General features: G+C 61.0%; 1 protein-coding gene across 1 annotated transcript in view; it reads right to left on the bottom strand.

The window, feature by feature from the left end:
• Positions 1–14,268, bottom strand: part of MACROD1 (mono-ADP ribosylhydrolase 1) — a 159,922-nt gene that overhangs the window by 8,672 nt on the left and 136,982 nt on the right. Inside the window, exon 4 of the mRNA XM_007462087.1 lies at positions 11,656–11,685. Coding sequence (XP_007462149.1) covers positions 11,656–11,685 — 30 coding nt within the window. The remainder of the gene's footprint in view (positions 1–11,655; positions 11,686–14,268) is intronic.

The following is a 14,268-nucleotide window of genomic DNA, read 5'->3' as shown; positions in this document are numbered from 1 at the left end:
GGTTTCAGCTTTGCCCCTCATTGGCCGCCGCACCTTGTTAAGCCCTTTCCCCGCTCCCAGATCGTCCACTGCCTCATCTGAAAATTAGGCACAGTGACCGCGCCGCCCCCGCACCCCCCCCCCCACACCCCGGCCCCAGGGGCGGTGTTAACATCCTGGCCAGGAGAACATGACCCACCTCTTGGCAGGTCCCCAGCTCCGATTGCACCCTAGGCCTGTGCCAGGGGCTCCTTGGACACGGAGCTCAATGCTCTGCAGCAGGAAAGGACTATCATTTCCTCATTTTACAGATGCGCAAACCGAGGCCCTAGCTCCTTCATCACAGCCCCACCCTCAACATCTTGGCACAGGACCAGGGACACCAACTGGACCACCCCCTTTTCTTCTGTTTTTTTTTATGCCCTGTGAGGCCAATTAAACCTAATTTTGCGACTTCACTCAGGGATGGCACCAGGCGATTTCCCAGAGCGTCCCAGGAGTGGGGGTGGGCGGGTGGGGTAGAGGAGTTGGGGGAAACCCGGGGAGGGAATCTGGGACTGGGTCCCCCGCCTCCTCCTCTTGGATAGAGATGAGGATGGTGGCACCCAATGGGAGGGGGCAGAGAGTGGGGCCCTGGGCTGTGTGTCCAAGGTGTGACACAGTGGGTGTACAGCGTCCACGTGCAGTGTGTCTGTCCCAGGTGGGGGTGCCAGGCGACCCACCCAGCATGGTGTGCCACAGCAGGGGCTGTGGAGCTGCGCACCTGGGTTCAGATGCCAGCTCTGCCGGTCACATTTGTGTGACCCAGGGCACTTAACTTCTCTGGACCTCGATTGCCCCATCTGTAAAATGGGATAATAGTAGTACCCAGCTCATAGGAGTATTGGAAGAATTAAGTTAATTCCTGTAATGTGCTTAAGGCATGAGTGAAGGCGACGCCAGTGTTGGCTATTACTAGGTCAGTGAGACTGTATGGGCGGGTGCCCAACGTGTATACCAGGGAGCGGGGTGGGAGGTAGCGTCCAGGGCGTACGGGGTTAGCACAGGGACCTGCCGGAGCCGGCTCACCTGGGGACCTCCCAGCCCTGCCCCAGTGGTCTCATCCACTTGGCACCTGGTTGCCTGCCATCTCGCAGTGCTGTCCACCCTGCAGGCGACCTTGGCCCACTGTGGGGGCAGTGTGAAAGTGGCGCTCAGCGAGATCTGTGTTTGAGGGACTTATTGTTTCCTGCAGAAGCGGACAGGCCTGCAGCCAAGCCTTTGAGGCTGAGCTGGGGGCATGAGGGGGTAGGAGGAGGGAGGAATTGGCGCTGGCAGAGCCCCCGGGCTGGAGTCCCCCGAGCAGCATGCAGAACAGGGCCGGGGCCATGTGCAGGTGCCCAGGGAGCAGTTCTCCCAAAGCAGAGCTGAGGGACAGGACCGGGGGTCCACCCCTGCTCACCCTTCCCCCAAGAAGCCAGTGCCCAGACTGGCCCTGGCACTCAGGGTTTCAGCAGCCAGGCCCCCTCCTGCCCCCACTTCCTGTCCACACAGCAGCCTGTGGCTCTCCCATCCCTGAGTGCCAGAGGAGGCCCCCAGCCCAAAGGGCTGCCCCTTCCCATGTCTCCCACCATGACCTGCACCTCCCCTGACTCTGACCCCCAGGCCCGGTCCCAGCTCTTCCTTGGGCTAAGCTGAGCCCCGGAGACGGGGAGGAGGCTTCCTGGGGTCCCATCCAAAGACAATGTCCTTCCTCCCCACTCCCCACCTGACCCTGGGGCAGCTGGCCCTTGGGCCTGCCTGGTTAGGGGGTGCCCCAGTTCATACCGATTAACCCTCAGTCCCCTCCCTGGTCAGCCACATCCAAAAACCCTCTAAAGCAACTATACTCCAAAAAAATTTTAAAAAACAAACCCCAAAATCCCTCAAAGCTCCAACTTGACCCCCACCTCACTCCGAGTCGGCAGAAAACCTGAGGTCTCTCCTGGGGAGACTGAGCCCACATGGGTGGTAGGGGCTTCCTCAGACGTCCCTCCACTAAGGTCAGGGCTGAACCCTATCTCTCCCGGAAGATGGCCCTAAGGCCACTCTGCCTCCCTCCTCAGCCTCCCCCTCGCTCCTCCACCTTTAAGGTCCTAGGTCTGGCTCCTTAATTTCAGCCTCAACATCTTCTTTTTTTTTTTTTTTAAATAAATTTTTTAAAATTTTATTTATTTTTATCTTTGTCTGCCTTGGGTCTTTGTTGCTGCACGCGGGCTTTTATCTCTAGTTGCGTGCGGTGAGTGGGGGCTACTCTTCGTTGCGGTTCATGAGCTTCTCATTGGGTGGCTTCTCTTGTTGCAGAGCATGGGCTCTAGGCCCGTGGCCTTCAGTAGTTGTGGCCCTCGGGCTCAGTAGTTGTGGCTTGCGGGCTGTAGAACGCAGGCTCAGTAGTTGTGGCGCACGGGCTTAGTTACTCCGTGGCATGTGGGATCTTCCCGGACCAGGGCTTGAACCCATTTCCCCTGCACTGGCAGGCGGATTCTTAACCACTGCGCCACCAGGGAAGTCCCTCAACAGTTTCTTGGTGAGCAAGGCGCTGAGCCATGTACATCCACCGTCTTATTTGGGCCTCACAGCCTGGCTGTGCTATTATTTTTCTTGCTATAGAGAAGAAATTGAGGCACAGAGAGGGTGAGAGACTTGCCCAAGGTGACACAGCTGGGCTGCTCTACTTTCTCCAGGACCATGAAAGGACCTGTCTCTCGGTTCCCATCCTGAGCCTCCCCCCGACCCTGGCTGTCTTGTCTACTGTTTGCCCTCCTCACCCAAACACTTTGGGAAGACGTTTTGTCTACAGCCGCTGTCTCCTCACTGCTGGCCCCTGCAGCCTGGCTCCTGTCCCCTCCCCACATCTACATATCCCCCTCCCAACAGAGGGACTGCTTTGGGGACCTTTGGCTTGAGACCCTCCTCTTGCACGACTGTTCAGCTGCACCCACAGGCTGACCACTAACTGTCTCCATCCGATCCAGCAAGGCTGCCTTGGAGACCTGCTCTCCCCGTCCTCCGGCCTCCCTGATCTCTTCTGTCTGGGGTCCCTGTCTGCCCTCTCTCTGTTCCAGCCCTGACTCTCCGCCCTGGTCCAGGCACGTCCCCCAGAGAAGCCAGCCGCCCCTGCTTGGAAGCCCACGCCAGCCTCCTGCCATCGGTGTGGCCTCCACAGCCCTACACTGAGCCTTCAGGAGCATCAGCTCAGACTCAGCCCTTGCCTCGCAAGTCCAGGGCCGGGAGGGCGCTGGGAGAGGGCAGGGCCTGGAGCCGGGCCCCCCTCAGAGCCAGTGGAGGTGAAGCAGACAGGCTCCCATGGGGGCCATTTGCCAAGGCGCTTAGGTTATTTTGGCCGCTATTTAGAGTGCTGTAATATTCACGAAGGGAAGATTAGATATTTAAATTTATTCAGCAATACATGCATCTCAGTGGGGGAGCATTCCTCATGCTAAACAAACAAGCAAGCAGGGGCTAATTAATTATTTACAGGAATACAAGGAGGCCTGTGGCCTGGGGGAGAGGAGGGCAGCTGTGCCCCTGACAGAGGGGCAGGAGACCTGGCTGGCCCTGGGCCTACCCCTCCAACTCCCCCCCATTCCCCTCCACTGTCCTGTGGGTCTGGCCCCCCTGCTCGCCCCCTTCTGGGATTTCTCTTTCCAGAAATCCTGCCCACAAGCTTGCTAGTAGCTTTGGTCCAGTCACTTAACCTCTTTGAGCCTCAGAACTGGCCTCAGAAAGTTTGTGGGGAGGACTGAGGTTTGCTGAGAGGTGGCCTGGCGGGGGCAGCGGGGGGGTGGGCGGTGGGAGACTAAAGGCCAGAATGATTAAGCAACTCGTCCAGGATCTCACAGTTACAGGAGAGCAGAGGCTCAGAGTCGCTTCTCCAGCCTCCATCTCACAGGAACAGGGACAAAAGCTCGTGGAGGGAAAGCCACGCTCAGCCAGGTGGGCGTTGTGAGGCCTTGCCTGGGCAGCCCCCAGCCCTGCCCTGTGGGCTCCTGTGGGTCCCCAGGGCAGCGGAGGGAGAGGATGGGCCTGGGCAGTGCCCTCCCAGGGTGCCAAGTCTCAGAGCCTCTGAAAGGAGCTCGCTGGGGCTGTGTGGGCCACGGCTCCTGGTAGCAGAGCAGACCTGGCCTCAGGAGACCCAAGGCCCCCTCCCCGCAGCTCTCCCACCCCTCCGCCGGGTCACTTCACCTCCCTGCACCTCAGTTTCATCTGTACAAGCTCAGTAACAGCACCTCCCTCTGCATTTGGTGTAAGCGTTCAGTGCGAGATGGTACCAAAGGGCCCTGCACGTTATCACATGTCGCCCCATTTTACAGATGGGGAGACCGAGGCACAGCCACGGACTCCTCAGGCAGAAGACTCCTCTGTCCCTCATGCTCTTGGGGTCCCCTTTGCCCAAGGGATGGGACACACTGCCAGGTGGAAATGTCACCCAGAAAGCCCTGGCAGAGAGAGGGCTGGGGAGGCAGAGGGGTGAGCTTGAGGTCCACGGGGCCAGGGGAGGGGTGCACCTCTCGAGCCCGGGAAGGCACCTGGGTGTGGGCCCTCGGGACCACCTCCCACTTAGACGTCTCACCCTGCAGGCCCCAGGGGCTGGGCACCCGGCCTGAGAGCCCTCCCTCTCCAGCCACGTTGGTGCAGCCAGCAGCTGCCGCCCATCCCAGCCACCTGCACAAAGGCCGAATGCCAGGGCTGAAAGAGGGCAGAAGCCTGAGCCGCTGCACCCCCAGGCCCCTAACCTGCAGGGGGCAGGCCCTGCCGTAAAGCCTGGCCAAGTGGCCCAGCCCAGGGCCTCGGGCCCCCTTCTCTCTGGCCCTTCCTACCCTCTTCATCTCTGGCCTCCATTTTCCTCCCAGGCCCAGGCCGAGACTTAGGATCCTCAGCCCCACACGATACCCCATTGCCAGAACTGCCTCGGCCTCTGCCTACACCCTCCTGGTCACTCATTCAGTCAGCAAACCCATGCCAGCTCCCCTCTCTGTGCTAGCCTTGGGCTCAGCCCACTGTGGGGGGCGGGATGCAGAGCCCACCCTCGCCAGGACCCACCCTCAAGGGGCCAAGGCGGCCGGGTGCCCCAGGGAGAAGATGGAAGATCGACAGATCTGCGATGTGTTCTGAAATTCATTATGGGGTGAGATCAGCTCCTTAAATGGGGATTTGCAAACGTTAGGGCTTCATTATGGACACAACGGCAGCGCCTCATTCATCATGCAAAAATCACTCCCGTTATTAAAAATCCCCCTGGCAGCTGCAGGCAGGGGCTTGGAGGCATCTTGCCCGCTGGGGGCGGGGCATGGGCCCCAGCGGCCGAAGCTGGAGTCCCCGCCCTTCTCTCTCCCACCCAGGGAGGGCTGGCTGAGGGGTGGGGGTGGGGAGCGTGGCTCAGCTCAAGGGACTTGGTGCCTCAGTTTCCTCATCTGCAAAATGGAGATGCTAAAGGTACGTGCGTCCCATAGTGCTGTGACGGGGGTGAGATTCTGCAGGGAGAGCCCAGCAAGGCCCTGGCAACCAGGAAGGGGGCACTCCTACGCCTGGCAGCTGTTAGCACCTCATCCTTCCCCTCAGCTGGGGCCTTTACTTGGGGGACCGTGTCACTCCCCTGCTCATGAAACCTTCCATGGCTCCCACAAGTCCATGAAATAAAATCATCAACGCTGAGCAAGGCTGGGGCTCCCTCCGGCCTCCACCTTAGATGACACCCGGCCTCCGCGTGCCTCCCCTACCATCCTCGACACAGACATTGGGCAGTGGGGAGGTGGACCCACCAGGCGCCAGGCCCTGGGTGAGGGCGGTGAAGTGCGGCTCTAATATCACGGTGGTGAAACAGCAGAAGGAAACACACTCCAGAGCCAGAGGAGAGGGAAGGGAGCTGGGCAGGCATGGGTGTGGTTCAGGGTTGGGAAGGTGCCTCTGAGGAGGTGGCATCTGAGCAAAGCCCTGAGTGATGAGAAGAAAGGCTTTGGGGAGGTCAGGGGAGGTCAGGGGAGGAGGGGTCCAGGCAGAGGGCTCAGCAGGGCAACTGGGGGAGAGGTGGGAGGGCAGGGCTGCATCCGCAGGAACCATCACAGTGGGAAGGTGCCAGCGGGGCAGGAGCGTGGTCTGAGACGGCCCCTGGGGCCCTTTGCTGTTCCCTCGTCCCGGAATGCCCTTCCCCTCTCTGCCGCGGCACGGCCCCCTGCCCCAGACAACTTCTGGTCACACCCGCCCCATGCACCCACCTGCCGCAGCCTGGCACGGACCCGTGCTCAGGATTGGCTGGTCAGGCCCACACAGCCTGCCCTAGAGAGGGCCACGGGGGCCCCCTGTCTGCCTGCTGTGCCAGGCCCCAGCTAATCGGGGCAGAGCCGGGAAGCAATCACAGATCAGTGGCGCTGGGCGATGGAGATAGTGCGTACGCGGGATGGCAAGTGAGCTGGGCAGAAGTGGAGGCCTGAATCCTGAGGGTGAGTGAGCAGGAGAGAGCGAGAGGTGGAGAGAGTGCACGTGCTGGAGGAGCTGCGTGGAGGAGCGACAAAGAGATGGAGCGAGAGTGAGATGGCAAGAGACAGACCGAGTGGGGGCGAGGGAGACTCAGACGGGGACAGAGAGAGGAAAGAGGGTGCCCCCCGCCCCCCGGACTCATGGGTCCCTGTGCGGAGAGAGGAGAGGCTGGGCCCCGGGTGGCAGGTTCTGCCTGAGCCATGTGCCTGCATGGTGCGTGGGGGAGGAATGCACACAGATACCTGGGCTGGGGGGAGGCGCCCCTGGGCATGGCCAGGCCACCAACAGGTCCCCACTGAGCACCTACTGTTTTCCAGGAGGTGACAGACAGACGCCCTGTGCATGCCCCTTAGTGGGGGAGCCTGATGGGGAGCAGTTGGTACTTAATCACACAAACAAGAGTCTGATTTTCAAGGGTGACAGAATACTGGCCCAAGACGGGCAGTGTCTGCTGTGTCCCAGTGCCTGCTGTGTTCCAGCACTGAGGACAGTGCCAGGAACGTGGCAGGCCCCTCAGTAAATAGAGCAGTGTGTGGGCGTGTGTGTGTGTGCGTGTGTGTGTGTGTGTGTGTGTATGTTGGGGGGCTGCTGGTGGGAGGGGCTGCCCTGACATGGAGATAACTAGGTGGGAAGTTGTGGTGGGCGGGCACAGGAGCAGCATGTGCAAAGGCCCTGTGCCAGGAGAGGGCTATGCCGGGAGCGAGCCACCTCTGGCTTCTCCCTGGTGTGAGATGCCTGGGACCCTGCAGTGTAAGGGACACACACATGGACTTGCAGTGTGGGCATAGGGAGGAGGGCGTGCAGAGCCGATAAGCAGGAGGGCAGGGTGGCTGCGCCCTCACAGGCCTGCAGGTTTGGGTGGGCCCGCTGACCTCTGGAAGGGAGGGTCCTTGGCAGTGGCTGTGTGTGGACGGGGCTCCATCTTGCCCTGGCCCTGCAAGGGACCTGCCTGACCCCAGCCACCCACCCCTTGGGCTGGCCCCCGGGGCTCTGGACAGGCGGGAGCAGAGATGGCCGCTGCAAGCAGAGGAAGGCGGCCCTGAATTAATCTGTCACTAAAGCTTGGCCGTGGCAGGCGCAGTCATGATTTAGATGAATAATTGAAACGCTCTGATACATTTATTATCCCTTTAGTGCGAAAGTGGCAGAGAAAGACGAGGGGTAATTGAAAAAGAGTGCACAGATCTCCACCAGAAGGCTGGCTCCTTATCACCGAGTAAACATTTCAGTCCCAATAAACAGGAGAGACACGCGTCAGGGCCCTGTCGATTCCCATCCTGATTTAGGGCCCGCCTCCCTTCCTACCATACAATAGGAGAGTGTTTGTTCACAAAATTTTTTTATCGAGCCAGTAAAAGGCTCTCCAGGAAGGAGGCGGGAGCAGGAGTGGGTCTGGCAGTCCCCAGGCCTGAGGGTCTGGCTGGGTAGCTGCCCCAGCCCTGTCAGGTCTCCCCACTGCAGACACTGGGCTCTCTACCTGGTGGGCCTCTCCATCCCTCTGTACCCAACGAACTCCTATGCAGTCTTCGGGGCCCAAGTCAAATGCCCCCTCTGTTGGGAAGACTTCTACCAAAATGGATCTCTTTGAGGGCAGGGTCAAGTCCTGAGTCCCAGGGTTTGACACAGGTGTCCTCCCCGGCTCCATATACACACACACACTCAGAAAGAGTGCTGGGAAGGAATGGGGAGTGGGGAGCCTTCACTGTGTTATCAGACCACCTACCTTGGCCTCAGGGCCTGGTGGGTGCCCAACCCCAGTGAGGCAGGCCCAGGGGCCCTGGACCCTTTGGGTTAAGCCCTTTTGGCCCCAGCGGCCCCTGGGGGTTCCCACTGAAGTTTAGGGTGACAGAAGACTCCCCTACATACTTGCTGTAAACCACACTGTGGTTCCCCGCACCAAAGCCCTGCAGGCCAGCCTCAGCCCCCCTTTTAAGAGCTCCTTTCTGAACTGATAGCTGCCCTCCCCCAACAGGACAGTATGAGAACCCTGGGGCAGGCTGTTAGTCCCCAGCTCCTAGGGCACACCCAGCACACAGGGGTGCAACTAAACACCCCATAAAGGCTGATCTAGGGGCTTGGAATACCCTGAACCCTGTTCCTGGGGAGAGTATGTTCTAGTGGGGAGAAAGGCAGTAAAAATAAGCATAAAACACAAGCATGTTGAAAGGGCTCCATGTGCTCGGGAACAGGCACAGGACAGGGTAGAGGGTCAGCACGGAGGGCCGGGCTGGCTGGGGGAGTTTTCAGCAGAGAGTGGCCAGGGCAGGCTGAACGGGACCAGTGCTTGTTAAAGGCATGGGTGGTGGCTGGATAGGTAAATGGGTGGTGATGGGAAGTTGGGGGTAAGTAGAGGCCTGAACCCCTGCAGGGCTGGACTTGCGAGAAGGGGGCACCTGGGAGGACCAGGGTCTGTCTGGGCAGAGTTAGATGGGGACGCAGACCCCCCCTCCCCAGTCCCAGGCTGCCCCTGCCTGTGCCCTCCCTCCTGGCAAGTCGGGGCGTTAAGGCTGGATGAACCAGGGGGCTGTAGAGGGTACAGGTGGCAGATGTGAGAGCAGAGGACATCCCGGGGGCCCAGCGCCTGTTTCCATTCCCATCCCAGGTGGGCGCCAGGCCTCCACAAGCCCCAGCCTCTCCCTATCCCTTGTCCCCTCCCTGCCACCTCCGCCTTGTTCCAATCACATTAGCAGAGTGACAGCCCCCGTGAGCACTGGCGGCGGCTCCATAAATCTCGGCTGGCGTTAAAAGGCTGGACTCCAGGCCCACTTCCTCCTGGGTCCTGGCACACCCCATCCATCTCTGCGTCGGTCAGGCTGCGCTTGGGGCCTGCTCCAGCCTCCTCTCACCCTCAGTGCTGCAGGAAAGGGAGCTAGAGGGACGCCACTGGGCCTCCCCCCTCAATCTGGCCAGAGCAGCTGTCCTTTGACCTCCCAGAGTGAGGTCACCAGGCCATCTATGAGCCACTCCCTGCCCTGCCTGAAACCTCAGTGGCTCCCATTGCCCTCATCAGCAAGTCCTTTGCTTGACATGTAAGGCCATCCCTGCCTTTACCTGTAGTTCATTCATTCATTTATCAACCATTTATTGAGCACCCACTGTATGCACCAGCCCCAGTCCTGAGTGCTGGAGATACAGTCATGCCTTCTAGAAGTATCGTTCTCAGTGGGGAGACAGACAATAAACAATGAACATAATAAACAAGTAAATTACATAGCACATTAGGAGAGAGGTGCTTGGAGGAAAATAAAAACTAGAGCAGTGTGAGAGGCCTGGGGAGGTGGGGCAGGGGCAGGGAGCTGCAATTTCCAGGGGTCAGAGTGGGCCTCACTGAGTAGATGGCACGCAAGTAAACACTTGTAAGAGGTGAAGGGAGCAGCCACACGGCTCTCTGTGGAAGAGCATTCGGGGCAGAGGGAAGAGCCAGTGCAAAGGCCCTGAGGCAGGAGTGGGCCAGGTCTGTTCCAGGAACTGCAGGGAGGTCGGTGTGGCTGGCACAGAGTGGACAGGGCCAGGCAGTCTGACAGGTGCCTGGAGACCCCATGGGCCATAGGAAGGAGGTGAGGTGAGAGCCCTGGCAGAATTTTGAGCAGAAGAAGGGTGATGACCTGACTTGGGACTTACAAGTCCCACACCTTTCTGTGATCCTTTGTCTTCCTAACTGAACGGGTAAAAATCCAGCTCCTCACATGGTCTCTGAGGCCCCTGAGTCCTCTCCCATCTCCCCTCGTCCTGGCTGGGCTCCGACCACTCCAGTCCTCGGAGTCTCCCCGAATGCCCCACGCTCTCCCTCACTCCGGGCTTCACCTGTGCTGTTCCCTCTGCCTACACACTCTTCCCACTGCTCTTCACCGGCTGCCTTCTACCCATCCCTTGGGTCCCAGTGGAGGTGCCACCTCCTACAGGAGCCTTCCTGGTCCCCAAGCCTGGACACTGAGCCTGTACTCCTCACCCCGCCCCCAGCCCCGCTATTGCACAGACCACCCTGTGTCGCACTGGTGCTCCTGTCTGCACTGCGAGCTTGAGGGAGCAGGGACCAGGCTCCTCTGGTGCCCGGCAGATGTGTCCAGGCACTTGGCTCAGAAGAGGGTCCTAGACTCCCAGTCCCCAGTGAATCCATCTCATGGAAGCATCTCTAAACACAAACAGGCTCCCCGCGCCCCCACCCCCCCATCCTGCATCCTGGCCGGTCATCAACAGCTCTTAACGCTGCTCTTATTTATTCCTGACCTTCTATGCCCCTTTTATTTTTCCCCTTTTAAAACCTGGCCTGGGCCCCGCCACCACTGCCGTAAGCACACCCTGGGATTTATCTGACGGCGCATTAACCCCTGACCCTAGCTCACCAATCGTACTGCTGCCTGCACAGAGAGCGGGCGGCCCCACCAGCCGGGGGGTGAGGGGCTGGGGCTGAGCGGCTGGTGTGGCCAGCCTGTGCCGGGCTGGCCGGGCACTGGGGCCATAGGGACTGTCGCCCCGCCCCTCCCTGCCAGCACCTGCTGACCTTGCCCTGCGTCCCTGGGGGCCGGGCCCACGCTGACTTCCAACGCCCTGCCCACCTGGCCTGCCGGAACCCCTGCTTCCTGGTGGTCTTTGACAACAGTGAACACACACGCATTCTCGTGGGCTTAACAGTTGGCGGAGCTCCCCCTGACTCGATGAGAACTTGTCCTGCGAGGTTGCAGGGCAGAGCAGAGACGCTAATTTTGCCCTCACAGATGGCGAAACTGAGGCCAAAGGAGCACAGGGCTGGCCGAGGGCCTGTGGGTGTCAGGGGCAGGGCTGGGCTTTCCCCACCGAACCTATGCCGCGGCCCCACAACGACCCGGTCCCAGGCCCAGTCCCTTTGAAACCTCAGGGGGCCCTCCAGCCCCCAGTTACAGACAAGGAGGCCTCTGCTCAGAGGGTGGGCACCTACCCCAGTCACCCAGCGCTGAAGCAGCCGGGCCTGCCAGCCAGGTGTCCGGCTTCATCCACAGTGAGGACGAGGCCGGGCAAGGCTGATGGGGTGGGAGGTGGTAAAGAAGGGCAGAGATGGAGAAATGGGAACGGCGCACCATGGGGACAAGGGGGAAGGCTGCGGGGAAGGCGCATGGCAGCCAGCTGGGCTCCGCGGGTGAAGGGGCCAGGAGGAGAGAAGCGGACCCCCAGCCAACCCCCAGGCCGCAGGAAGGGTGTACTCACCGCCGCCACCTCCGAGCAGGGAGCTGTTGGCTGCAAGAGAGAAAGACGAAGGCGGTCAGTCGGGGGGAGGTTGGTAGGGCATGCAGCTGCGCGGGGGGGGGGGGGGGGGGGCCCCCCCACGGGGGGCTGCCAGCCAGGCCCGAGGGCCATCCCGGGTCCCTGGGCACAGGGTCCCTGAAGCAGGGGCAGATAACCAGGAGGCGGAGGGGGCTGGGACTTCCTCTCCCGCTGAGGCTCCCAGTGGGCCTGGGGTTGGTACTGGGGTGGGATTAGGAGGCACCAGGGTTGGGTCCGCTCACCCGGAAGCAGCTGCATGTGAGATCTAGAGTGGCAGACGACCCTTGGCCTCACGTATCCTTCATTCACTCGTTCTTTCTTCCTTTTTTTTTTTTTTTTGGCTGCACAGTGCAGCGTGCGGGATCTAAGTTCCCCGACCAGGATCGAACCCGCACCCCCTGCATTGGGAGCACTGAGTCTTAACCACTGGACTGCCAGGGAAGTCCCTCACTCATTCTTTCTTCCCACAGGGTCTCCGGAGCCCCTCTGTGCCAGGCCTGATGCAGAGATGCGGAACTCACACACTGTGGGAGACACAGCTGCAGCCACTAGGGACAAACTGCATCGCTGCAGCCATGGTAAGCACCCCCCGGGGGGTGAGGATTATGAGCCAGGGCTGGGAGCCTCATGGACGACAGCACTCATGTGCGAGGTCAGAACCCCACCTGGGGCAGTGCAGGAAGGGCCCAGGGCACTGGGACTGGAACCGGACTGGAACAGATGGGTGACTTGTGAAGGTCAAGGAAGAGAGAGGGCTCCTCAGCTGCACCGGCCCCTGGTCCCCCGCACCCTCGACCAGAGCTGGACCGCCAGCTGCCGCGGCTGCCCCGTCCATCTTGCTCTGCCTGGCCAGCTGCCCTCTCCAGCCCCCCCACGGGGCCGACGCAGGGGCAAAGTGAGGCTGGCAGCCTCTCCATCAGAATGTGAGGGTTGTGCGGGTCAGTGCCCCCTCCCAGCCTGGGCTCCAGCTTCCGGCCACACAGCTGCCTTGTGTGAAGCACTGATGCTAATGAGTGCAAGTGATGGGCGAGACAGGGCAGGTGCGTTCCCCAGGCCCAGGTGTTGCTCGGTGGGGAGATGGGTCAGCTGTGCCTCAGCCCCTCTGGCCCCAGGGGTCCTGGCTCCCAGGCAGGGCCTTCAGCTCCAACACCGCTGTGGCATCCCTCCCTGCCTTCCCAGGTCCTGTTGCAGCCCCTCTGTAAGAGGGGGACACGGAAAAGAGCCCAGGTCAGGAATGGGGGCCATTTCCGAGCTGGCCCGGCCGTAGGCCCCGGGGTGCTCTGCAGAAGCTGTGGACGCTGCTAAGCGGTGTCAGGTGGCTCTGAGTGGCTGGTCTCCCAGAGCTGACAGCTCTTCGCTTGGGGAATAATTAATTCCACAGCCCGAAAACCCAGGGCTGCAAGTTGCCACGTTACTTGCAAGATTAATACAAGCAGCTAATTAAGATGGAGAGGCGAGGAGCGGCTGGGCGCTCCCAGAGCAGTGCTGGGGGGCCGCGGGGAATGTGGGCGGAGGCGGGCTGAGCAGGCGGGGGAGGCAGCCAGAGCCGGAGCCTGGGGGAGAGCGCGAGCAGGAGATGGACCACGCGGGACACCCAGCAGACGTGGCAGGCCGCTGGGGGCTGGGCACGTCGCCAATGACCGAGCGAGGCTGTTTGCCAGGCACAGACTGACCCCATTTACTGTCATAACAAAGCCACAATGGCAGTGCCATTGCTCCCATTTTACAGATAAGAAAACCAAAGCTCAGAGGTTGAGCTGCGTGGCAGCAGGATTGGAACAGGGTCTGTCTGACTCCAAAGCCAAGCCACAAAGCAGGCCAACCTCGAAGCAGACTGCTGAGGGACTGTTGGAGCGAGGCTTCCCCTGCCCCCGCTCCCCCCCGCCGCCCAGGGCTGGGGCCCGCATCCTCCACATCAGGCAGAGCACACAGTAGGCCCCTCGGATGCACTCTTGACCCTCCTCCCACCCCAGCAGGTTGGCTGCAAAGATGAGGGGTCGGATGTCTGGAGAGCTCTGCCCTGGAGCCAGCGCGGGAGACCCAGGCATCTTAGGTCGGCGCGGGTCCAGCTCCCGGCCCCCTTGGCTCCCATGGCAGTCCTGGCGGCTGTCGGAAGCTGCCCTCCACGGCCCTTTCCTGCCTCCACCCATCACCTCTCTCTCTTAATTAACACCGGCCACAAATGAGCTGGCTCCCGCTGGTGGAGAGCTCAGTGTCAAATGCACTGGCAGCGAGCCTCAAAGGGGCAGGAGGGGAGGGGCTCCGACCTGCTGTTTTGCAGGCCCCTTTGGAAGGAGATGCCAACATCCACCTGCCCTGCACCCCCTAAACCCCACCGAGTGTGGCTCTGCCCGGGTGAGGGGACTGGGGTGGATTGGCCCGATGTCTCATCCAGGGGCTGAGGAGGGAGGTGAGCCTGGGGCAGAGGCTGAGCTGGGGGAAGCGGGGACCAGGTAGCCAGGTGGCATTACCTGCCACAGGTGGGAGAGGGAGGTGTGGTCCAGCACTGGGGGCTCAGACTCAAGCTGCACGGAGGACCTGGTCACCAGCCTGTCC

Source organism: Lipotes vexillifer, unplaced genomic scaffold (assembly GCF_000442215.2).
Source record: "Lipotes vexillifer unplaced genomic scaffold, Lipotes_vexillifer_v1.1 scaffold1129, whole genome shotgun sequence".
Classification (NCBI taxonomy): domain Eukaryota; kingdom Metazoa; phylum Chordata; class Mammalia; order Artiodactyla; family Lipotidae; genus Lipotes; species Lipotes vexillifer.
This window is presented reverse-complemented; position numbering and strand designations above follow the sequence as displayed.